General features: G+C 32.7%; 3 protein-coding genes and 1 pseudogene across 5 annotated transcripts; 3 read left to right on the top strand and 1 right to left on the bottom strand.

Moving 5' to 3' along the window:
• Nucleotides 1-431: 431 nt before the first annotated feature.
• LOC114245270 (cytochrome P450 4g15) lies at nt 432-18,722 on the bottom strand. 2 transcript variants are annotated; one of them, XM_089732265.1, is made up of 11 exons: nt 18,565-18,722; nt 13,173-13,378; nt 12,478-12,675; nt 10,632-10,814; nt 9,876-9,945; nt 8,355-8,481; nt 7,761-7,950; nt 7,234-7,346; nt 6,780-7,017; nt 6,244-6,429; nt 432-650 (listed from the first exon to the last, which is right to left on the bottom strand). In XM_089732265.1, exons 2-11 carry the CDS (start codon nt 13,372-13,374, stop codon nt 469-471), a joined length of 1,689 nt encoding a protein of 562 aa, XP_089588391.1. In that variant the 5' UTR covers nt 13,375-13,378; nt 18,565-18,722; the 3' UTR covers nt 432-468. The 2 variants fall into 2 exon arrangements, with proteins under 2 accessions (XP_089588391.1, XP_089588389.1); XM_089732263.1 differs by lacking the exon at nt 18,565-18,722 and adding an exon at nt 13,947-14,046.
• On the top strand, nt 2,092-3,110 carry LOC149501574 (uncharacterized). The gene has a single exon (XM_089732266.1). It carries the CDS (start codon nt 2,155-2,157, stop codon nt 2,986-2,988), a length of 834 nt encoding a protein of 277 aa, XP_089588392.1. The 5' UTR covers nt 2,092-2,154; the 3' UTR covers nt 2,989-3,110.
• On the top strand, nt 3,861-5,412 carry LOC114252412 (uncharacterized; annotated as a pseudogene).
• Nucleotides 17,305-24,668, top strand: LOC114245271 (facilitated trehalose transporter Tret1). 2 transcript variants are annotated; one of them, XM_028177376.2, is made up of 3 exons: nt 17,305-17,677; nt 21,264-21,399; nt 22,564-24,668. In XM_028177376.2, exons 1-3 carry the CDS (start codon nt 17,558-17,560, stop codon nt 23,817-23,819), a joined length of 1,512 nt encoding a protein of 503 aa, XP_028033177.2. In that variant the 5' UTR covers nt 17,305-17,557; the 3' UTR covers nt 23,820-24,668. The 2 variants fall into 2 exon arrangements, with proteins under 2 accessions (XP_028033177.2, XP_028033179.2); XM_028177378.2 differs by lacking the exon at nt 17,305-17,677 and having other exon boundaries at nt 21,261-21,395.
• The last annotated feature ends 485 nt before the right edge of the window (nt 24,669-25,153 follow it).

Raw genomic sequence — 25,153 nt, 5'->3', positions numbered from 1 at the left:
ACTGTTCTCCATAGTACCATATAGTATGCTAAGCCGTATGTATTTTTAATCATACGTTATATAGTTTTAGATAACTTTCTAACATATTTTAATATTTTTCATAATAATATGTAATGAAAAGTCGAACTAAAATTTCAACTATTTTTTTAATTCAGGTGTTCTGAACGTTTGCTTTCAACTAACTTACGTATGTATAATAATAGTCCCTGCGTAAAAACTACTTGTACAAAATATTATGTATACAGATGATTTACAGAGTGTAGTTTATGTAAATTAAATAGTTAAAATGTCAGTCACTTTGTAAAAATCTGATTCATCTCACTCAAGAAAGTCTTTTGAGAGTTTTTTTACGGTTGAACTTTTAATTTGAACTATATGAATAATGTTTTCAGAGCAAGCGGTTAGTACATATTATGAATTTCACAATCATCTTTGTTTAAATCAATCACCTTTATTTAATTCTTAAATTTAAACAGGATTTGAATGATTTTTATTCCTTGGTTCAATTCGAATTTTGAAGCCATCGTATCTCTTCAAAATGATGTCTGCCTGAAGTACAAATTGATCTTTAGATATTTCGGATGTAATTTTGTAATTACGAAGAATTGTTGAGAGCAGCACTTTCAGTTTAAGTAAAGCATATTTGCGACCTGAAAACAAAACGTAATTTTATTTAGTTCATATACTGTGATTTGTATTAGGTCATTAATTTTGTTCAGAGTTTTTAGTTCTTAACTTTTAAATATAGCGATTTACTGTCCTTAGGATATTTTATTTAAATTTATAAATGTTTAATATCAAATGCACTTTAAAGTTTTTATGAGTAATCAAAGTGTTTGAAATCGTGGAACACGCCTGGCATTGTAATAAATGTATAGATTCTGATTGTCGTACTCTTGTATCAAATTAAAGATCCACTGTGTACGAGAGGGTTCTATCGAATTAAGTATACCCTCGAACACTTTTTTGCTTTCAATAAACAGTTTTCTATGTATTATTTTCAAATTAAATGATCAAAGCTTTAGTCGTGAAAATCATTATTCAAATTATGCACATTAAGTCGATCAATAATTAACTATGTAGATTAATAAGGGTCCAAAGGTGTTTATGTTGATGATTTTTGTTTTCGAGTTACAATAACAACTGAGTAGGAATTGCGTCATTTGCTATTTATACGTTGGGTCATTTTTTACATTGCATTAGTGGTGATGGCGCATTGCGAACTTACACAGGAAGACAACAGTATTTTCGATGATTTCTGACTCACAGATTGTCACAATAAGTGGTCACAGCGACTATAGTTCAGTATCAGTGGGTTTTCGTATAGGGAGGATAGTCATGAGCTAATACGTCCATAAACAGCAACAGAAAAATAAAATTTTGGATAACAGGTAGTACTTCAATATCGACGGCAAAAAGCAAACCTGCTGTACCCCACATCAGTAACGATTTATTTTTATTTCATATTTGGAATCAGAAAAAAAAACTCAGTCGAATGTTTCTATTCCCGTGGCTCAACGACGATTAGAAATTTTTGTACAGCAATAGAATTAATCCTATTTTTTCAAAAAGACAACTGGTTACTTGAAGTAAATAACATGAAAAACAGCATTTTCCTAGCATTTGTTATTTACACCAACTTTGCTTTTCCTAATAAAGTAATCATTGTAGTTACAGCACCGTTGTACGCTGGTTAGTGCGGTTTACAGCAAAATTGCATATTATTTTTTAGCAAGGTACCACGTTTACGACATTTAGTATAAACAATTGATCCTTGTAGTGTACTACAAGAATAACAACTATGATATTGTAGACAATCGCTAATTACGGCAACATAAACACATAAAAGTTTTTACATTCCTGTTATCTATGCCATTTTTAATACAATATTACTGTGTTGATTATGTGCGTTTACCGCCATTAAATACGCGCGCTCGCGCTCACTTGGTCGCGGCTTACCGCGTCGCTCAGTCGCTTCGCGGCACCCAGGAAGGTATGACGTATTTGCTGTTACTGTGTGTCTTCGCGGAATTTTAGTGACTTTAAAAGGTAAGTATTGTTCTTGTTATTATATAATTTAAAAATTTTATGTTAATTAGTTTCCTACCTACTGCAAAGTAAGTTCGTATAACTATAAACATTAATTGATTTCAGATGTCTAAACGCCGTCTTGATTGGAAAGAATCGCTAAAACCGGATGTTACTGTTGGCAAAAAAAGAGGAAAAATAAACATTTTAAAAGATGAAACCTATAAAAATGAAAATGGTAAATTGACTCTTGTGTCTAGTATTAAGACTAAAAAGACATCCACGCAAACAAATACGATTAATAAAAATAATACCATACAAGAATGCACAAGTACACTCAGGTCAGAAATTTATACTACTGAAATGTCTCATGTTGAAGAAAAATTTCAATTTATGAACAATGATGTGGTCCCCACTAACAATGATACTGATACACAAAAACAGGACAATGAGAATATTGAAATGACTCCCCGACAGTTATCACGTAGATTAGATGTAGAAAATTTAACTCCAACATTCAGAAAACCCGACTGTTTTTTAGCAGAAACTAAAGAAGTGATGAAAATTATTACACCAGTAAAATTATTCCCTACACCATCCAAGACGCATATAAAAGAAGCCTTTAAAATTATTCCTCCGTACGATTCTGAAGAAAATGAGGAAATTAAACATAATTTTAGTAATTTAAATAACATAACATTAGCGTTGAATGAACAGAATCATGAAGATAATAATGGTGAAGGGAAATTTTCTCTAGACATAGACTCTAGACAAATACACAACGAGCCTAGATCAGAAAATGAGGCTAGTAAAGACCACCATGAAATTGTAAAACAATGTTATATTGAAGGTGGTGATGATATAATTAGTAGAGCCGAAGATGAGATGGTCTCTGTCTTACCCAGACCCACGAACGAAACATCACATACAGGTAAACTGTCAATTTCTTATTCTTACTAATCATTTATGTTATAAATGTGATTATAAAATATACCTAATATCAGTTCATTGAACTTGCTTAACCATGCTACCAATTGTATTATAGCATTACTTACATCTTACTTACCTACTTAGTTGGCCTAGGCCTTAATAGGCCTATGTCCAGCAGTGGACGTCTATAGGCTGATGATGATGATGATGATGATTACTTACCTTAACAGCTTCTGCATATACGCAAAACTTGAAAATAAACAGCTTTAAGAGAAACGCACATTACAATAAATCCTATATGGACTACATACATGTCGGATGAGGACGTTGAACAATTTTTACATGAAGCTTTCCCTTCCGAAGCCTCCAGCGCAGAATATGATACAGAAGAAAGCACAGACACATCTAATGATGAAAGTAAAAAGAGTAAGTGTTGTCAGAGTAAAAATATGTTTACATGCGTTTGTGTGTATGTATGTATGTGTGTGTAAATATGTATCTGTGTAATGTAAGTGCCATGTGTTTCAATATTATTATGAATAATAAAAAAATATATTACTAAATAATATAATGCATTATAGACAAGAAAAACAAGAAGAATAAAAAGAGTAAGCAAGGCAAGAAAATAACAAAGAAAGACATAAAAAATAAAACGGAAGACCATAACATTTCTGCTAAGAAAAAAACAACAAAAGCTTCTATTTGGAAAGAAAACAAAAAAAGAAAAAGAAATGGGTGAATCTTATAGCAATCATAAAGAAAAGTTAATTGAAGCTAAAATATTGAAATCAAATCCATGTGCTAGTAAGAATTGTGGAAATGATTGTGGTAATATAGCTGAGGAGAAAGGTCAACAATCATTTTCATATTTTTGGCAACTTAATAGTAACCAAAGAAGAAAAGATTGGATAGCTCAATGTGCTGTGAAAAAGGCAATCAAACGACCAAATAAAGACAATAATACAAGAAGTTGCGCTTACGATTACTTCATAAATGAAGGAGAAGGAAGGAGAAGAGTTTGTCAAAAATATCTTCTAAGTACTTTGGACATAACTCAGCGATTCATTCTGTACACATTGGAAAACACAGATGGTGGGTATGCGAAAACCGATGGACGTGTATCAAATGGTGGATCTAATAGAACTAACGAAATAGTTACAGAACATGCAAACAACTTTATAGAATCTTTGCCGAAAATGCCATCGCACTATTGCAGGAAATACTCAAAACGATTGTATTTTCCCGAAGAATTTAGGAACGTATCTAACCTGTATCGTATATACAAAGATAACTGCAGGCAAAGTGAAATAAAAGCAATGTCTTTTCAAGTATTTAGGGCCTGGTTTAAAAAATCTTACAATATCGGTTTCCACGTGCCGAAAAAAGATAAATGTGCCATTTGTGTGAATACCAAAAATAATGAAGAGAAATCCGGAGAAGAAACAGAAAAAATACAACAGCATGCTAATGAAAAGGATGAATCATATAAAAGATTTAAATGTCATCAAAATATACATAAAAAGGATAAAAGTATAATTTGTGCAAGTTTTGACATGCAAAAAGTTTTAAATACTCCACATGGAGATTCAATGATGCTCTATTACAGTCGAAAATTATCGGTTTATAATTTTACGATTTACGAAAGCTCTACTAGAAGAGGATACTGCAATGTGTGGACAGAGATAGATGCAAACCGTGGAGCTAACGAAATTTGTACTTGCTTATATAATTATATTTAAAAAATTGACTCATGTGGTTTAACAAGAACTTTGTTATTATATTGCGATTCTTGTTATGGCCAGAACAAAAATAAATTTGTCCTTAGCATGATACGTTACGCACTGTCTCAATGCAAGAACATAAAGACAATTTAAATTAATTATTTGATTCCTGGCCATACCTATATGCCGGTGGATAGTGTTCACGCTACCATTGAGACTAAAAATAGGAAAGTGTATCGTTTGGGCACCATCACAATGGCCTACTATAATGGAATTGGCACGTCTGGATCCAGAGCCATACAAAGTTGAAGTACTCAATGGAAAAGATTTCATTGGTTTTGACGATCTTGTTAACTCTACATTTAATAAAAAACAAAAGCTATCAATTTCAAAACTAAGTATTGCTACCTTCAAGAATCAAGAACCCAACTTGATGTATATTAAAAATTCAATGTTACCTGACGCAGAAACCATAACAATTCCTTTAAGCCCATTAAAAAATACAAATTGTTTGAAGGATATGTTATACCCTACAGCATTAGGAATATCTGCCAAAAAATACAAGGATTTAACGAGTCTAGTCAATAAAAACATAATTCCTTCAAGGTTTGCTGCAGAATATAAAAATTTAAAAGTAAGCATTAAAGCAAAGGATTACTTAATGGACACAGATGAAGAAGTCATACAAGAAATAGATAGTGCAAATTGATTTAAAAATTGTTAAACTGATTACATTTTGATTTTATGATATTTTATAATGTTTTTAATTTACCCTAAAATAATTTATTTATTCAACATTTATTGTTCACAAAATATACATAAACTTTTGTTTTTGTTCTTTCCCGATAATTTCCAGATAAATATTTTATTTTGTTCTCACAAAATAAATAAATTTCCATAGTTACAGCGTTATGTTTTACCATCCTTTCAGTATTTCCAGCAGTAACGACAAATGAAATGCATCTAGTTATACACAAGAATATCATTTACTTCAGAATTGACACAGATAATTTATTGGTTTATGTAATTACATCAAATATTCTTTACGCATAAATGTTTGATTTTGAGTCTCCCATACATTTATATGCTTCATTTACAGCAAATTCACGTAACAGACAAAAAGTTGCTATTGTTGTAACCAACACAAACACATAATAAAACTTACTTCTGGTAAAATCTTAGTATTCGGCTTGATAGAAAACAAGAAAACACATTTTGGTTCTTAAAATGATACTTCTAAGTTTTATAGTTTAGGAGATTTTTTTTTTTAAATAAATAATTTTCTTTGTGAACATTTTATGGGTTATAGCAGGTTTGCTTTTTGCCGTCGATATAGTATTGTACATAGTATTGTCTATAGCAAAATCGCGTAACAGTTCAAAAACATTAATATATGTAGGTAGTGCTATCGTTAGGTTGGGGTTATTACAATATATTAAAATCAAAAAACCCGTATCGATTTTAACCATAGTATTTTTGTATGTTTAGCTAAGATGGACAAACGTATTCATGGCTCACTGGCTACTAGATTTTATATACTATAAATATTAATAGATCTACCCACCGACACAGCTTCTTGGCCCAGCGCTGAACGGTATGTAGCTGTAGTAGTGCCTATTTTGTGTGTTTTCTGGCAAGAAGTTGTCTGGATTGAAAACATTCGGGTTCTTATGATATTTAGGATCACGATGAATTTTGAACGTTCCAATAACGACGGTACTTCCCGCTGGTATAATGTAGTTGTTTGTAACTGAAATAAATATACCTATCAGAGCTATTTCGTAGCATTTCTCCGGTTTGTTATTTCTTTTTCAATAAATTATTCAAAAACAATTGTGATGGCAACGGTGCTGATGTTAAATTCAATTTAAAATATTTCTATGAATGTTTCAGATCTTTAACTGAATCAGTTGAAGAAATCTCAGATAAGATTTCAATTGAAAATTTATAGTTGTTGTAAAGGTATTGGAAGTAAATGAACAATCATAGATTTTCTCTGTTTCGCTTGTTGTTTTAGGCACAGCTCTGATACACTGAGCATGCAGATTCTACAAAACTAATAAGTATGGACACCATATTTTCTAAACATTTGAAGCTTACCGATTTGGACATCTCGCGTCAGCTTCCTTGCTATAGCCGGCACTGGTGGATACAATCTCAGAGACTCCAGAATTACCCTCTCTAAGTACTTCATTTGGAGCGTGTCAGCAAATGTCACCAGTCTGTCAGAATCTCCGAAGATTTCAAATAATTCATCATATATTTTACTCTGAATTTCTTGATGAATACCCAACAAACAGAGGACAAAGCTTGATCCAGCTGCTGTGGTGTCATGTCCCTTTATAATAGAATAGAGTACATACATTGCATTATTAATAATGATATTGTTAAGTTCAACTTTGAGGTCAGCTTACACTATACAATTAAATTAATAAAGTTTTTAATTCACTAAGCTAAATAAGGCAGACAAAAATCTCATATATTGTATAAGACGATTATAGTTCCATAGCTTACTCCATACTCTGAAAAGATATTTTATTACATATTCCTTTACCTCAAACATAATAGTGTCAACTTCCTCTTTGATTTCGTGGTCGCTGATATTACATGTCTGGTTTTGTGCAGATTCAATCATCAAGTCTAAGAAAGCGAGACGCTTCTTTTCGCCTTTGAATATAAAGATAATTATATATTCATTAAATCAATAACTGCTAAGGTAGAGAAGTTAAATCATTAAAATAGACATAAATATAAAACAAATGGTTATCCTTTTACTAATTTCCATGTTCTATGAACCGGCAATAAATGCGTACAAAACTTGGAGGACAAAATTTGAACTCAAATGTGCACGGCCAATCGCAATTGTCTCTGTATTGCATATAATAATATGCTTGGATTCAAAGAAAGTACTATCATGAAAATGGATTTCGGTAGCCTAACTGACATTACGTAAAATATGTTGATTCTAGTATCTAGTGAAAAAACAACAGGGCTATTGTATTTAGTATTCAGTGTATTCAGAGATTTCAAATGGCTCCAATATTGATTTTTACTAGAAGTTATTTCTATCTAATAGCTTACCAACATCTTGTTCATCATTAAAATCCAAATCATCACGATAGCCCTTAAAAACTGTATCGGAAAGTGTTTTTGCAGAATCTTCCATTACGCTGTCATTTGTATCTTTTATTTTAGTCAGTTCTTCTATTGTTGGTGGAATTATGCCTTTTTCTTTGTTTTGTAGGTACATGAATTTCTTTTTTTTTATAACCTGGATATTTAGAAACGCGAACATTTAAAATTTTGTTTCAGTTTAATTAACTTCATGTGATAATCTAATGTAAACAGAGACTTTTTTAGGTCGCCGCCGTCACCTCTTTCTAAATGCGATAGGGCGAGAGTCAATCAATGACAATAAAATTTACAATTTTAATTGCAATGGTGCGATACATCCAAATATTAACTAAATAACATACACTAACTAACCATTTCACTATTAGTGGACCTGCGGAGTCAGAGCTCTTGATATAATTCTATTGTCTTGTAACTCACTAATGAATTCTATTCCATCATTAAATGTTTTTTAGCACCTTATTAGCAGCAAGCTCATTGAAATAGAATATCAGAATAAAATACATTAAATTCATAATTTTGTTAGAAATTGTTAAACATTACCTTATTTGTTAAACCATGAATTGTTTTCAAAAGCTCCCTCTGTTTTTTGAAAAGTGAAGTCAATTTGAATATGGCATCAAAATGTAACCAAACTTTGTAGTGCCTCTGATGAATTATATTGCACATTCTAAAAAAAGCAAAGGAACATAATAAAATAGAACAAGATTTGTAAATTATGCAATTTCTGATTCACGTCTAGTATCTCTTCGTAAAGTTCTAGGGTGGAGACTGCGTATTTTAAGACGCAGCATGCGTAGGCCAAGCGTGAACCAACAACCTGCTCTATGAAGCAGTCAGCGCAAAAGTGGCCTAATCTACAATTCATATGCGTGCTTATGTATTGCAATTTATTTAAAACATAATAAATTTTGATGCAAAATCGGCCTATCGCTAGTTTTATCCGTACATAACAGATCCCTTTGTAAACATTATTTTAGCGCATATTTTTTTGCCTACGAAGCAGTGTAAAAGTAAATTCGAACATCATTATCTCCATACTAACTTGGTAAGCTTATGCCACTTTTGCGCTGACGGCCTCTTATATAGGTCGTGGGAACCCCTTTTTGCGGGCTGCGCAGAAGCGGTCATTGTGGGAAAACTTATGTCCAGCAGTGGGACGTCAGTGGGATGATAATGACGATTATTTATTTACTGGTGGTAGGACCTCTTGTGAGTCCGCACGGGTAGGTACCATCGCCCCGCCTATTTCTGCCGTGAAGCAGTAATGCGTTTCGGTTTGAAGGGTGGGGTAGCCGTTGTAACTATACTGAGACCTTTAGAACTTATATCTCAAGGTGGATGGCGCATTTACGTTGTAGATGTCTATGGGCTCCAGTAACCACTTAATATCAGGTGGGCTGTGAGTTCTTCCACCATCTAAGCAAAAAAAAAACGTTTTTCAAATCATGGGTAATCGAATTAACGTTAGGTAGGCTACGTGTTATCTAAATTAACTATATGCATATACCTAAAAACCGTTTAAAAACTTCTAAAATTTAATCTTACTCCATTTTAAAAAATAAGATATCAATCAAATGTTTCTTTAAGTATAGTTAAATTGCATATACAACTTGATGCTATATGAAGTATATTCAAATATCAACGAATAACACTAGCCGTCCGTGAGCACGAAAAGCGTAAAACGTCAGTAATAATAATCCCAGATTAAGCCGTAAAGGTAATATTAATTATGCCTACGACTCGCAAAGGTTTTTTTTATTTAATTTTTTTTATTGCTTAGATGGGTGGATGAGCTCACAGCCCACCTGATGTTAAGTGGTTACTGGAGCCCATGGACATCTACAACGTAAATGCGTCACCCACCTTGAGATATAAGTTCTAAGATCTCAGTATAGTTACAACGGCTGCCCCACCCTTCAAACCGAAACGCATTACTGCTTCACGGCAGAAATAGGCAACGTGGTGGTACCTACCCGCGCGGACTCACAAGAGGTCCTACCACCAGTAAACGAAGAAAATATCATTATTCATTTATTGAATTCAAAGATTTGTTATAATTACTTCATTACGGCCATAGCATAATCAAAACTCGCAGCATCCTGCGTCGTTTTTGTTATTCCCATTGCTGTCTCTGAAAGAAAAAGTATTTTAAAAGTTACTTTTGCAGATCCGCTTATCTATCTTATATATATAAAAATTAATTGCTGTTCGTTAGTCTCGCTAAAACTCGAGAACGGCTGGACTGATATGGCTAATTTTGGTCTTGAATTATTTGTGGAAGTTCAGAGAAGGTTTAAAAGGTAGATAAATATGAAAATGCTTGGAATTAAATAAAAATAGCAATGATGTTTTTCCTTTGATGTGTCCCCCGTCGAACGGATTCCTTTTGTTTGCTTTAAGTTTATTTTATACAAAAGTTTAGGTCTTTTATTTATCGATTGAGGGACGACGAAGTCTGCCGGGTCAGCTAGTTTGAAATAAAACATAATTTATTCGACCGATTTGGAAGGAAATATCTATGGGAACAATTCGGAAATAAACTTTCCTTAAATACAAAATAATTTTCCTAGTCGGTTTATAAAATTTAACAGATTTTTGAGTTATTTTGAACAAGGTTAAGAAGTAAACTGGCCATATATTATCGGAATAATTAATCGGATTTAATAAGACGTATACCAGCATTCAAAACGTTTGATATTAACCTTTATGTGAACTATCGCATGGCAATGACCTTGACAAAACAGATGTCAGCAGCGTGTGGAATATTTTAGTTAAAAATAATGAAAACATGTATAATTAAGTAAGTATAAATTGTACCTAGTAGGATATCCACTGTCACGCAGCTCATGTAATCGTGAACGTCAAATGTTTTTCCAACTTCAGAACGTAATTTTTTAACAACGCTCTTGCTGTTCTCATTGAAAACTCCCATGAACGATTTCAAAATATTTATATGGAATGTCGGAGCGATCATTTTTCGATGTGAACGCCATTTTTCACCTGGAATGATATAAAAGTTTATTCAAAGAACGATATCCGGTATACAGGTTTTGTTTTTGCGTCTCAAATTGAAGTTTTGACCAATAAGTAACAGGGAATTTACTTTATCACGCCTATTTGAGGCTTTAATTATTATTTAGGTGAAAATATTGAAAGATCAATAAGTTGCCTGGTATATTCAGACCGAGAAATGCAATTATTCCAGGGCTTAAACACCGCATGCAGATACCAATTTTAGAAGGAAATATTGTTACGCGCTGGGGTTGAGAATAAATAAAAATTCTACCGAATTACAAATTAACATTGTATCCAACACTTAGAATGCTTATAACACTCAACAAACACTTTAAAACTCTCAATTCACTTCTTCCGGTTCGTATTAGGTGATCCGTTCGCTGTTTCGCTTCGAGTAGTTCCGATTGCAAACTAGTTAGTTTGCGCAACGCAGTTGCGTGGCATCTCTGCCACACTCTTACAATCGAGACGAAATCGCTAGAATCGTCGAGAATATTCCACAAAAATCTAGTATTGTGTGTTTCCGCTATCTGACAATAGATGGCGGTGTACTCCTCCAGCGTTCTAGACATATACTAGATCTTTCGTTATTCGTTCGACTATACGGCGATAGATGGCGTTACTTTTACCGGCGTAACAATATGTATCAAACACATGCTCGCAAATGAGTTCCACAATTAAACAGTAAAATCATGTAATAAAATAAAATACGCAAATTACTATGACATCTTGTGGGGCTTGCTGTGACCAATACCACCATAGAAGTAGTTATGGGTTTCAGTTTGAGATATAGGACAGCTGTTGTATAATTAATGTGGAACTCGATATGCAAGGAGCTACATGGAACCACTATTAGAATCAAAATTCCCTCAGGTAAATTAGTGCATTAAATTTAAAAAAACACTGCCAAGATTGCCAAATAAATAGATTATCTATTCTATTTCTTCATACGATTGAAGGTTATTACTGTGTATGTATGCAATAAGGTATCTTTTTTAGGTATTCGAAACGGGGCAATAAAATTGCTCATCTACTGTAGTTATAGTACATTGTGCACCAAGGGAGAAAAGCGGGACATTTCCTTCCGCGTGTAAAATTGGCAAACATGCGGGACGAGATGTCCTACTTTTTTTCCGCGTTGCACATTCTATTTATTCTCCTACCAGGCCGTAAGTTCGGGAGTACCGAGCCGAGGTCCAGGGGCGAAGCCCTGGCAGGGGGTAGGGAAGGCGGAGCCCCCCATTCTCATAAAAAAACAATTTAACCGTTTTTTAATTTTTAAATAAACTACTACTAATTGAATAAGAACTGTCTGATGAACTCGTCTTTGTTTAATACTTCAGTATTAAATTTTATTGCATTTTGTTTATTTCACTTTTACACTAAACACAATATTGAAAATTACCCGAGCACAACAATGGCGGAGAATTTTAGGTGCGTGAGAGCAGACGTAGACACTAACGCGCATGCGCAGTTGTACCCAGGGAGGAAAAGTTACACTTTCTCCCCTGTACAGCGGGAGGAAAAGTTAGAATTTCTTACCTGCACAGCGGGAGGAAAACCGAACTTTCGGCGTAGGTATGAGAAAAAACAACTTTGTGTTTTATTTAAATTATAGCAATTTAAACTTAAGTGTAATAAAATAGACCTGAACTGATAAGTAATCCTTCTCCAAGCCATGGTTTGAAAAATCTATATTCGGGAGACTTATCGATGTGAATTTGACTGTTAAGAATTACTTCGACATCATTAGCGTCTGTTAGAAACACGACGAGCTTTGGGCCAGCCCAGGCACGCACAACAGTTCCATATTTTTCAGAGTAATCCAGAGCATATTTTACTAAATCTGTAAAAATAAAACTTATTCACAGTTATATATGTACACTTGCAACACTTGTTCTGCTGTTACTGGTGGTAGGACCTATTGTGAGTCCGCACGGGAAGGTACCTACCCACCCTGCCTATTTCTGTTGTGAAGCAGTAATGCGTTTCGGTTTGAAGGGTAGGGCAGCCATTGTAATTATACTTGAGTCCTTACAACTTATATCACAAGGTGGGTGGCGTATTTACGTTGTAGATGTCTAGGGGCTCCAATAAACACTTAGTACCAGGTGGGCTGTGAGCTCATCCACCCATAAGCAATAAAAAAAAATTAAAAAATATTTTTTTAATTATTATAGGAAGGAGTACAAAATTACGTTCTCCCGTTATACCAAGTAAAAAGAAGTTGAATAATTAAAGTAAATAATTGGTACAAAATCTTTTTCTTTTATTCCAACGTTAATAAGTAACTTTGATTAAAAAATAGCTTAATCGCTAAAAAATTATGGAAAAGTTGCCAACCTTCAGCTTTTTTCCCTAAAATCAGTAGCGAATTACCCACTAAAGGTAAAGCCATTGGTCCAGGGATTTTATTTCCCAATCGAAACAGCCTAGAAGATTGTTGCCACCGGTGTAACATCCACATTATCATGATTGCAAGCAGCAAGGTGTGGAATATTGGTGGAACGTCAAACTCAAAATTGTAATTAAGCAGTGAAGACATGTTGCTGAAACCAATGAATTAAGAACATAGCCTTAAAACAATACTAATCTTGATTATGTCTTCGAGTAGACGGTCATGAGTGCTTGTTGAGCTTATTATTGCTCAGCCAGCAAAAACAGAAGGCAATCTGCTTGTACTCTTGGCATTGCTGATATTTGTAGATATTCTTTTCTTGCTATAAAATGAACCACCTTTTCCATTATATCTGACATTAATAACACGCTTAGGGAACATTATTGTCTTAGCCATGGATCAATATTAACATTTTAATGAATTATAATCCTAGTGACCTAATCATATGACTATGTATTAAGTCAAAGTATTTGATCTATTTTGTCAGGTTAACGTGATAAAAAAGGAATTAAGTTAAAAATATAAAGGTTAAGATTATTATTTTTATATTTATAATTGCCTATTTTTGTATGATCTAAATATTCTGGAGGAATATTTCTCAAGTCAGACTTTTTGATGTAGTCGAGAAAAACAAAAAGGAATCTTCTGTTCTTCCCCTTTAAGAATTCCTTTATTCGTTTCAGTGTTACTGAGGTAATTATTATAAATATTCTACTTACATTTAAATTTTTAGACGCTAGTTATTCAGAACAATCGCAGATACTATTTAATCAGATATTTAGTTCTGGGTTCGAAGCATTCACCTTCATTGCTTTACAGACAATCGCCAAAAGATTTTACGGTTCTGCTATTTATGCTTAAAATTAACCTGAAATTCTGACCTGTGTAATAAGTAAGGTTCTCGTGCATAAGATATTTTTTACAATTGACTTTATTGTTGCTTTTAGTTGAATTGTAAACAGTTTTTTTATCATAGTTACAAAGAAGTTAGAATTTGCATTGCATTGAGAAATGACCCAATTCAAATTAAAAAAAAGCGTTTATATGTGAAAAATTATTCTCATTTTCATTTTCAATTCAACCTTTGTCTATGAAACTCTGTTTTACTCTTTAATTATGTACAAAATTAAGAATAGACTCAATGATTTGTTTAAATGAAGAATGTGCTAGTATTTTTTAACTTTTTCATTTAATAAGGTCATAATTAATTAGTATCACGTGGATACCCAATTTTTTTATTCATCAACGGACTGTGTTGTACCACCGCGGCGGTTACAATGTGGGTAGTGCGAAGTAGTCATGTTTTTCGGTTTCGCTATAATTTATTTTACATCACGTCTAATAATCGTGAGCGACGGAATTCACGTTGAGACGACTAATTATAAGATCCTGTAGCAACTTAAAAGTGGGTCGGGAGTTACTTAGTCTGTCCACAACAAAATTACACACCTTATGGGTCTTGTTAGTGAGATTAGTGTTAATTGCATTCAAAGCTTTCTTCAGGGAGTGTAAGTTAATTAAAAAAATGCAAGACTTTGTTAACGTTAAAGAGACTCTCTAGTTAAATTTGTACGGAACAGAAAGTGATAGGAACAGGACAAAATTATAAATTGCTTCAACTTAAAAATATATCAGATCAAATTGTATTTGTATTTTCTGGATATTTTTTAAGTTTAACAATCGGTGATTACCTGTGAAGTTGCATTTACATAAACATTGAAAAATGAAAAATCATTTCCGACAGCACACATATAAAATTGGGTTAAGTCATTGTTTGTTAATTAGCCGATAGCTTTTTGCATTTGTGTGTGTTGGTTTATTGAGGTCGAATTGTATAAGATCTTTATAAAAATATTAAACATCTGGCTAGTAGAACGTGTTTTTTTTCTTCTCCCTACTTATTTGCTGGTAGCCTAGAGGGCTATTTTAGCTGCGCTCTAACGGGAGAATGTGTGTATCAAAGTATTTATTTGTTTCAGTAAGAACTGAGTAACGTTATTAAATTGGTTATGCATAGCGCAATCTTGATGCCTAGATTTCCGAGTTAAGTACCGATAAACATTACAACGTGAATTTCGTGTTCTACCATGGGACATAAATTCGATTCTTCTTTGTTATTGCGTATATAGGCTGACAAGCACACGGTCCGCCAATGTTAGAGGCAGAGCCAAGTCATTGCCTACTACTAGCAAGCAAGGAAGCCTCTCTCCGCAAGCCTCGTTTGAAGAGGAAAATGTCACAGCGCTTGGAATGACGCGATGTAATCAGTATGACTTGGGAAGCTTTTGCTGTCCGTCTGGTCGAGGACCTGATATAGAAGGCAATATCAGGAAACATCTCTTTCTGGAACTAGTGTTCGCTTGTGTTATAGACATATATCTAGCTATGAGCTATTTGTAGTATTTGATGTTATACACCACATATTTTTTAGAATCAAAACAATCTTCTATTCTTTATTCGATCATGTTAAGACTTAGCAACTGTGGGGTATTTATGTATTGCTATTCAACTTCGTAGGCGTTTGTGGAATGGAGTGATTAAAAATTTTTTTACCATCGGGAAATATTACTTATTTACAAGTTTTTACTACCTATTGCTGATTTTGTTCCCAGAGAGATAATGATATGATGGTGGTCTTCTTCTCACCTGTAGGAAAATAGATAATAAGATATTATACCGTTATCATTCTCACTGCGGCTCTAATTTGAATTCTGAATTCATTTTTGTTTTTATTTACAACTAGTACAGATTAAAGCGTCGATTCACACTAATAAAATGTATTGAACGCACATATTTTAGTGGGCATCAAAGGATTCATTAAAATATAAAATATGTTTACAAAATATGAACCTTATTGCTGTTATCTATCAAGGCATACTTAGAAAAACAAATTTAATGACGTACCAACTTACCTAATTGCGTATTAAGCTGTCCAGTTTCATAAATTAAGACTTACGGAAAATAGCTTGTCGTTTTTATTGCATAACAATCTATATATTAATACGTGAAGCAAAAACTTTGTATCCCTTTTTACGAAAATTGCGCTGACGGAGGAGTATGAAACTTTCCATATTTATAGAGAATATAGAGAAGAAGTGAACAATGCTAATATTTTTTTAAATAATGCATAAACATTAAACAATAAAGAAAACATTACTCACACTACCATGTGTTTGACACACACACATATACCTACTCTTTGTTTATTGTCAAACTGTTGTTATTGCCTATAGACTGTAGTCAAATTAAGAATAGGTTAGTATTGTTATAATCTTTAATATTACGAGTATTTGTCTATAGTGTAGTCTTGGCCAAATCTATAACAATAGGACCATAATAATGTTGAAATTTATAATTTCAATTAATTATAGTCGAATTTCGACTACTGCGGGACCACTAGTAATTGATAACACGATAAAGTTTAGATAAATAAATTGAGACGTTTTAGTAATCTTCAGCATCACATCATTATTTATAAATACTTTTATTGTACTTCTTTTTACAAAATTTCTGCCCTTTTAAAATTAAAATATCATAATATTAATTAATATTGTATTTAATCGTATGTAAGTCTATCTTATATTGTATTTATTTTTCACATTTGTATATAAGTATATATTTTTATGTAAGTTTATTAAGATATAGCACCGTCCAGTTTGCTTATTCCTCTCCCTGTAAGGTTGCCTGGAAGAGATCGCTTTCAGCGATAAGGCCGCCGATTTATGTCATCATCTATTATTTGTTTTATTAGCTTACTCTGTACATGTGCTGTTAAATAAAGAGTTATAATATTATTTTTAATATGCGCATTAACGGCAACGAAAAAAAAAATTTATATTGTAGAAATTTAGGTATGATTTCAAAACTTTAGAAATCTAAATTTATATTTGTTTTCTTTCGTATACAATAATATAATTATTATATTTGTAAAATATTTCAATTTCTTAAGAGTTTAGAGGTAATTTAAATAGAATATAAAAAATATTTAGGCTTTTAAAGGACAACTACTTCTTGTGGATTCATTTGCGTCTAATAAAAACAGGTTTTACTTGTTAAATATAAAATAAAAACGGAATTGTCCACACTAACGCCACGGTCGAGCAGGCTGCACGTTATTTATTAGGTTTTAGTAGGCTTAAAATTCCCAGAACCGGTCTGAGTGTTGTCGGTAACAAAATCATGCCGTTGTTTACAATATTCAAAAGACTTTGTCGAAACGTCGTCGACAGTAGGCGTGTGCGATGATAAGATAAACTACAATACTATATCACGATTGAGTTCATAACTTCATCTTCGGACTAGAAGCCAGGCAGTCTTATTTAATCGGTCAATGATGGACGACAGTGTTGTGGCAGAGTTGGAGAAAATCCAAAAGAACGGAAGCGAACAGCCTGTTCTTTTCGACAAAGACGATTACTACAAGACAGAACGTTCACCATTTAAAAGACAGGTTTGTGGTAATTTGTGTAAAATATAACAACTTTTGTTAGGAAATTGTTGGTATCAATATATTATTTTAATCGAATTTTATTGAATAATTCACAAGGTGAAATAATTATGTTGATTCATGCAAGAATAGTACGGCTCTTTTTGCAAACTGCTGTTTAAATTTACGAAAACAAATGAAATTTTTCATGTATTTAATACAGTAGCTTTAAAATTTACGGTTATTAAATTTTACTATATAGCTAGTTGTCGCAATGAATAGTTTGTAAAAAAATGTTCAAAACAGTATTAGTGCAACGTTAAAGATAATATCCAGCTTGGATTGTTTTACTCAAGTATAACGGTATAAATGGAAAACTATTTAACATTTTGTAAATATGGTCGAAATTAATTTTTCAGAAAATCGACAGTCGTTGAATATGTTTATTTTTAACCTGTACCATCACCTGTAAGATCACTGAAACAATTGTTGGGTGTTAAAAAAACAGAGTGAAAAATTACATAAGTGTAGGGAATCAGGAAATAATTCAAGTGATTTAGAATATGCTATCATCCATAAATCGCTCGAGATAAAAGATACAAGTGTTTGTAATAGGAACTCAATTTCAATGTTATTTTAGTTAGTAATGCTTTATTAATAAAAAAACCTAAAAATACTTGAAGCGACATTCACTAAAACGAAAATCGTAAACAGGTTTAAAAAAAAACCTTGTATTTAATTTCAAGAACTGATTCACTTTTGCCACTTACCTGAAGTTCATCGAACCTTTTTTTAGGGCTATTGAAACCCAATTCACAGGAACACAAGTTCACATTAAAGTATCAGCTTATAGTAGTTATCGCTTACTATCAGTGAGGCTGTAAACTGTAATATAACTATTAGAAACTAACCTTTTGTCGCAACGTTTCAGTGTCGTCTACTTTCGTTCGATAAAAATTCACTTTCGAATTTTTGGTCTACATCAAAATGATTAAATTTGTGGCTTTGTTTATTTCTTTATTCGTGTTTTGTGTTCGTGTGTCTTTTAGCTGATCAAGTTAACACAATTGATGCGGTTTATAAGCAGATACTTTGTGGTATGTTGCTATCAGTAAACGACAGTTGGCGCACGAATACTGGTGGTAGGACCTCTTGTGAGTCCGCACGGGTAGGTACCACCGCCCCGCCTATTTCTGCCGTGAAGCAATAATGCGTTTCGGTTTGAAGGGTGGGGCAGCCGTTGTAACTATACGGAGATCTTAGAACTTATATCTCAAGGTGTGTGGCGCATTTACGCTGTAGATGTCTATGGGCTCCAGTAACCACTTAACACCAGGTGGGCTGTGAGCTCGTCCACACATCTAAGCAATAAATAAAAAAAAAGAATACATATTGTTCTATTTCAACAATACTGGCTCGCCTGACGGTATGTAGTTGCGTTTGTCGACATTAAAAATCGGGCCAGCCATAAGCCAGCCCTTTTCTCCAAAAAAATTTAGGGCATAATGAAGAGACAGAATATCAGTTCGCCAACTCGTAAAGAAATTAGTAATAGCTCTAGCTATTAGCGTAGTCCACAGATATCAGAACCTTATATCGGTATCCACCTTCACACACGCTATTAAGGTGATTGTATTGGTTCAGCGGCTATTCTATTCCTTTCAAATCTATACTAATATTATAAAGCTGAAGAGTTTGTTTGTTTGAACGCGCTAATCTCAGGAACTACTGGTCCGATTTGAAAAATTCTTTCAGTGTTAGATAGCCCATTTATTGAGAAAGGCTATAGGCCATATCACGTCACGCTCAGACTAATACAAGCACAGCAACAATAAAGAATGTTTCAAAATCGGGGTTTTTTTTCTCTTTTGAGAGCTTCCGCTGCGTGCGCTGCAGAAACGGTTAAAGTTTCGCTAGCATAATGTATGACAGAACTGTTCCCCTTTAAAAGACCTAAAAAAGTCCGTGACAGCATATGTCTATATGATAAGGTTAGTTCACTATAACATTTTTTATGCTAATCAAATTTGTTCTAAAATAAAGCATTATTTGTGAACTATTTCTCGCGGACAAAGTCGCGGGCAAAAGCTAGTTGTAATATATATTTTTTTTTTATTATCATCGTGGAAGTCACACACAGCAAACACTAACCTAAGCCATATCTAATTCTTGCAACTACAAGAATTACTATTTCGAATTTTTTATTGCAGCAGAATCTCTACGCTGTAATCGCTTAAGTATTAACACCGGACATCGACCTATTAGGTCATAGATCGCGGAAATATAATATAATTTTAAAATTATTTTAATGTCTTTACTATGCATGTTTCAAAAGTCAACAAAAACAGTAGTTGTGTTAAAGTTTATGTCGCGTCGGATTCTGCAACATCTAACGCTTCACGTTGTGTTTAATGCAAATAAATTTAGAATACCTTAGCTCTTATTAGATCTTGTTAGAGCAAATTCGGTATTTATTTTAAATTGATATGTTACTTTGTATTATAATATCTCAATGCTATATTAACAGTAAAGCAACGGCTGGAATTCGCCTTTAATTGACATGCGTATTATTTTTTAATAAAAATTTTTTTTCTTTTTTTAATTCAACTTTGTTACCTATTGTCATGAAGATAAAAACCAAGATAGCTTAGCATATAAATGTAAAGAAAATAGCATGACTGCGTGAAAAAACCCGAATGTGAATGAAATCAGTTATCAAACTGAACTTCGAGAGAGAATTTCAGAAACATTTATAAGACGTTGTTGTATTAATTAATTCAACGTCCCTTTAATTTATAATCGGATTAGTCAATATCAATATTTTAGAAGAAAACAATTGTAATAAGTATACCTAATTTTGTGTAGCTATTTATCGGAATAATGGAGGTCAAACCAATGTTTCAATGGCCTAGAATAGCAGCAGCTCATCTCTTCTCATGGGTGTTATACTCGTACAGGCGACAAAGTGGTTTATCGGAGAGTTTGCCGTTTCACTCTCAGAGTATTGATATTGGTATAACTCCATACAAAATTGAGTTAACTGTTACGCTATAGAGAACGTTAAAAAAAAACTCGCACTAAGCAGATAGGAGGGCTGTTAACTCGTTCACATATTTTTGCTACATACACAAAAAAAAAAAAAAATTCTGTACAAATGTGCCGACCTAAACAGGCTAGAATATTTGACATTTAAAAATATGTCTATTAATTCAGAATTTAATACTTTATTATAGAATTAATTAAAATCGTTGATTTGTATTGTCTGTTAATCTAGACGAACCGGCTTGACTGATGAAAAATGTTGTTCATACGAATATTGATAAAGACAAGAGCTAAAAGGAAACAATGACCGTGAGTTCGGCCACAGTTGGATGTGAACGATAAAATAAAAATCATCTAATTTATATAGCTACTTTTGTAGATTTTTATTTAAAAAAAACTTAAATGTTAAAATTTGTTGTTGTTGTTAATGTCGAATGTTGAAATTTAATAATTTAAAACGAATTCCATTCTCCAAACAAATTGATATTTAGGACGTTGATCCCAACCCAAAAGTTTAAATACAAGGTGACTCTGATTACTCACGAAGATTTTAACATTCTTTTTGCAGGCGTTGATCTGTTTGGGCGTGTTCATGTTGAATCTTGCAGCCGGGTCTACGGCTGGGATAGCCGCCGTCCTTATACCACAACTGACCAATGATTTAGGAAGGAACAAATTCACTACCGAATTGGAGTCATGGGTAGGTACGTGTATAATTTTGCGTGTACAAAGGTTTGAAATTTGAACGGAAATTTTTAATATAAACTAGCTGACCCGACAGAATTCGTAGTACCTCAATCGATAAGTAAAAGACCTAAGCTTTTGTATAAAATAAACTTAAAACAAACAAAAGGAATCCGTCCAACGGGGGACATATCAAAGGAAAAACAAAATTGTTATTTTTATTTAACTCCGAGCATTTTCATATTTATCTACCTTTTAAACCTTCTCTGGACTTCCACAAATAATTTAAGACCAAAGTTAGCCAAATCGGTGCAGCCGTTCGTTTAGCGAGACTAACGAACAGCAATTAATTTATATATATATATATATATAGGTATATAGAAAATATTTCGAAAATTATTTAATGTTATATTTATTAAATCGTTATAAAATTTGAAAGCAAATTCAATTATTTTCTCGAAGCAAATTATTATAATGGTATTTAATGAGGTTATAGGTATAGTTAACTAATTTTCAAGGTTGATAACATATTTTCGATGACCAGATAATTGATCAATTATTTTATTGCGTTTTATTTTTATTTCATTGCTATTGATTTTATTGCTATAAATAAACATTTAATTATTAATTAATGACCTCTCATGAATTAAATAGCTACCGCGATCCATACTGGTCACTAATCGGATTCTTATCTTCAGACCTGTTATATTATGTAACGAGTAGTGTAGAGAGTGTAGTTTTTGAAAAGTATATTTTGAAAAGTGCTAGTGCAAAATTCTTCTTAGCAGTGAAACTGCGTTGAAAGTCGGTGGTAAAGTCAAGGCAACTTAAAAGTGCTTGTGAAGGCCTGCTTTAATAAAAAAAAAACATTCTTATTTTGAAATAGAGACATGAGATCAAAATTCTGAATTTTAATTTGAATTCAAGCCAGTACGCTTCACTGCTACTAGGGCCTTCTCATGTTAGTCCAAAATATGTACCGTACAGATCAGTAATTGTACAAGTAAAGCAAATTGATAGTAATGATGATTAACTAGTAAATTTTTTTTTAATAAGTTTCAAAACTAATAATTTTATATTTTCCTTAGTTCCTGTTCCTATGTGCTTTTTTATTAAATAATTGTTAGTATTAGTAAGATTCCATGCACTTACAAAATTATCAATACATTTCTCATTGTTTTCAGCGGCTATCTCTTGTTTGGCCTTGTTCTTCGGTAACCTGATGTCAGGATATTTAATGGAAAGATTTGGACGACGGATTTCCCTCCTTTTTGTATCACTCTTCTTCCTATTAGGGTGGTGTATAATTGGATTTGCGAACAATATCCTACATTTAGTTCTTTTTGGAAGATTTATAACCGGCATATGTCAAGGCTGGCTTGGTCCCCTCGGGCCAGTTTATGTTGGGGAAATTACTACACCGATTTATAGAGGGTTTTTCTTAGCATCACTATCTTTGGGAATCGCAGTTGGTGTTTTTTTATCACACTTATTTGGAACTTTCCTACATTGGAGTTATGCCTGTCAGCTTTGTGGTCTATTCCCACTCACGGCTGGAATCATTCTTTTCTTCGCGCCGGAATCACCCGCATGGCTTGCCTCAATCAACAGGATTGACGACTGCATATCATCTTTCAAATGGTTCAGGGGTGCAAGCCCGGCCATGAAGCTAGAACTTGAAAAAATGCTAGCAGAACAATCAAGAAGAGACAAATCGAAAAGCAAATTTGAGACCCTAAAAGAAAATATCAAGAAACCTGAATTCTGGAAACCCTTGTGCATCATGGTTACGTTCTTCGCAATCACTCAGCTTTCAGGAGTAAACGTAATATGTGCTTATAGCACTGATATGATGAAAAAGCTTATGGGTAAACGCGCGAAAGATTCTCACGCTTACGCTGCGATGTTAAGTATAGACGTTTTAAGATGTGTGTCATTAATTATTGCATGCATCTTACTTAGAAGGTCAGGTCGTCGACCTATGTCATTATTTAGTGGTGTGTTCACGTCTTTGTCACTACTTGGCCTAGCCACTTATTTGTATCTTGTTGATAAGAATATAATTCATCATATATCACCGTTCATATCGCTTAGTTTAATAGCATTTTATATTGTAGTCTCCAATATGGGTATATCGCTTTTGCCCTGGAATATGGTAGGAGAAGTATTTGCCGCAGAAACAAAGGGAATAGGGTCTGGTATTAGTGTAATGATGACTTCAATATCTTTCTTTGCTACAGTAAAGACTGCGCCGGCTATGTTCGAAAGTATAGGGCATCATGGGACATATATGTTTTATGGGTTATCGACAACATTCGGTACCTTATTCTTATATTTCTGTTTACCGGAAACGAAAGATAAATCTTTACTGCAAATAGAAGAGTACTTCAGATATGGCAAGAAACGAAATACGAACGAAAAGGATGTCATTGATATTTGAATGTTGAGATTTAAGGAAAATTCTCGGTAATTGTTTTTAACAAAATGGTCTCATTTTACAAGTACTCGTCTAAAAGGTGATGACCTTTTGCAGTGTCCATATTTAACTCGAAGCATTTGTTATGCTCAAAACAAATTAATAATTAGTTTACGTAACCCAGATAGATATGCGTGTGCTGATTAATTTCGTTTGTAATAATTGACCAGTATTGTGACATTGCTATTACTCTATTATATTATTTACGTTTAGATTTTTTGTCATCTATATTAAAACTTTATATTTAGATAGAAAAAAGTAGATCTCTGAAAACTGTAATAATAGTTATGGACGTTCCACTAATTTATTTACGTAAAACTATGTAAAGGAGTAGTAAGGTAACAAAATACCAACGATTTCCTAACATTAAACCGTAATTTTACGTAAAATATGGGCTTAAATTTGAAATAATTATTTTTATACATTTTTTTCGTAACTTTGTTTGCGCGCTATTATTCTATCATTCAGATAAACATTACTGGTAATTTATTTAATATACTTAAAAAATAACCATGTTTTAAATATAAGTAACTAATGTATACAATATATTACTATCAGTTACTAGTCAAGTTCACTCAAATAGATGAATTTTTATAACAATACCTACTGTGTTTATTTTCTGATAAACCACTTGAAATATGTTTTCAGTACGATTAGATTAACTTACACGATAGTCATGCTTTTAGAATTTATATAGGTACTCTATCTATTCTATCGTGACAGCACTCATGTTTTAAAATTTATACTTTTTCAAGGCTGCTGTTTGTTATTCCTAGGGCAGTGTGTAGCACGCAATGTAAGATAAATAAGAAATAGTTTAAAAAAACTAAAAGAATACGCTATTAAAGAAAATCCAACTAAAAATAGAAAATAAATTTTAATAAATTTGAACAAAAAATAGTGTAAGAAAATATGATTTTATTATTAAAAAAAAATGCCTGGGGTTCATGGTATCAGTAGTTATAAATACTTTATGAACAGATATGAGAAGAAGGGTTATTTTGATAATATCCTGAAAAGCACCTCACGCTTTTTTTACAATAAAATCATTTTTTCTTACACTATTTTTAATTCAAATTTATTAAAATTTATTTTCAATTTTTTAGTTGGATTTTCTATAAAAGTGTTTTTTTTTGAACTACATATTATTTATTTTTCATGTTTTAGTTGAATTTCATTTTTTTTTAAATATTGTATTGTCACCGGTCCTTAATAAGTATGCTAAATTTCGAGTTAAATCGACGTTTTGAAGGGGGTCAAAATCATATTTAAAGATTGCGTTACATACTAATATACAC

The sequence above is a fragment of the Bombyx mandarina genome, chromosome 13 (assembly GCF_030267445.1).
Source record: "Bombyx mandarina strain Sakado chromosome 13, ASM3026744v2".
Classification (NCBI taxonomy): domain Eukaryota; kingdom Metazoa; phylum Arthropoda; class Insecta; order Lepidoptera; family Bombycidae; genus Bombyx; species Bombyx mandarina.
Note: the sequence above shows the minus strand (reverse complement) of the source record. Positions and strands in the feature narration are given on the sequence as shown.

Excerpts from the sequence above, each read along its gene's own strand:
- LOC149501574 (XM_089732266.1), top strand. The coding sequence starts at position 2,155 with ATGTCTAAACGCCGTCTTGATTGGAAAGAATCGCTAAAACCGGATGTT.
- LOC114245271 (XM_028177376.2), top strand. The coding sequence starts at position 17,558 with ATGATGGACGACAGTGTTGTGGCAGAGTTGGAGAAAATCCAAAAGAAC. Across the intron at positions 17,678-21,263 it reads GTTCACCATTTAAAAGACAG|GCGTTGATCTGTTTGGGCGT; the intron begins GTTTGTGGTAAT and ends TTCTTTTTGCAG. Across the intron at positions 21,400-22,563 it reads CGAATTGGAGTCATGGGTAG|CGGCTATCTCTTGTTTGGCC; the intron begins GTACGTGTATAA and ends CATTGTTTTCAG.
- LOC114245270 (XM_089732265.1), bottom strand. The coding sequence starts at position 13,374 with ATGTCTTCACTGCTTAATTACAATTTTGAGTTTGACGTTCCACCAATA. Across the intron at positions 7,951-8,354 it reads TTCATGGTTTAACAAATAAG|GTTATAAAAAAAAAGAAATT; the intron begins GTAATGTTTAAC and ends CTAAATATCCAG. Across the intron at positions 651-6,243 it reads TGGGCCAAGAAGCTGTGTCG|GTCGCAAATATGCTTTACTT; the intron begins GTGGGTAGATCT and ends TTTTGTTTTCAG.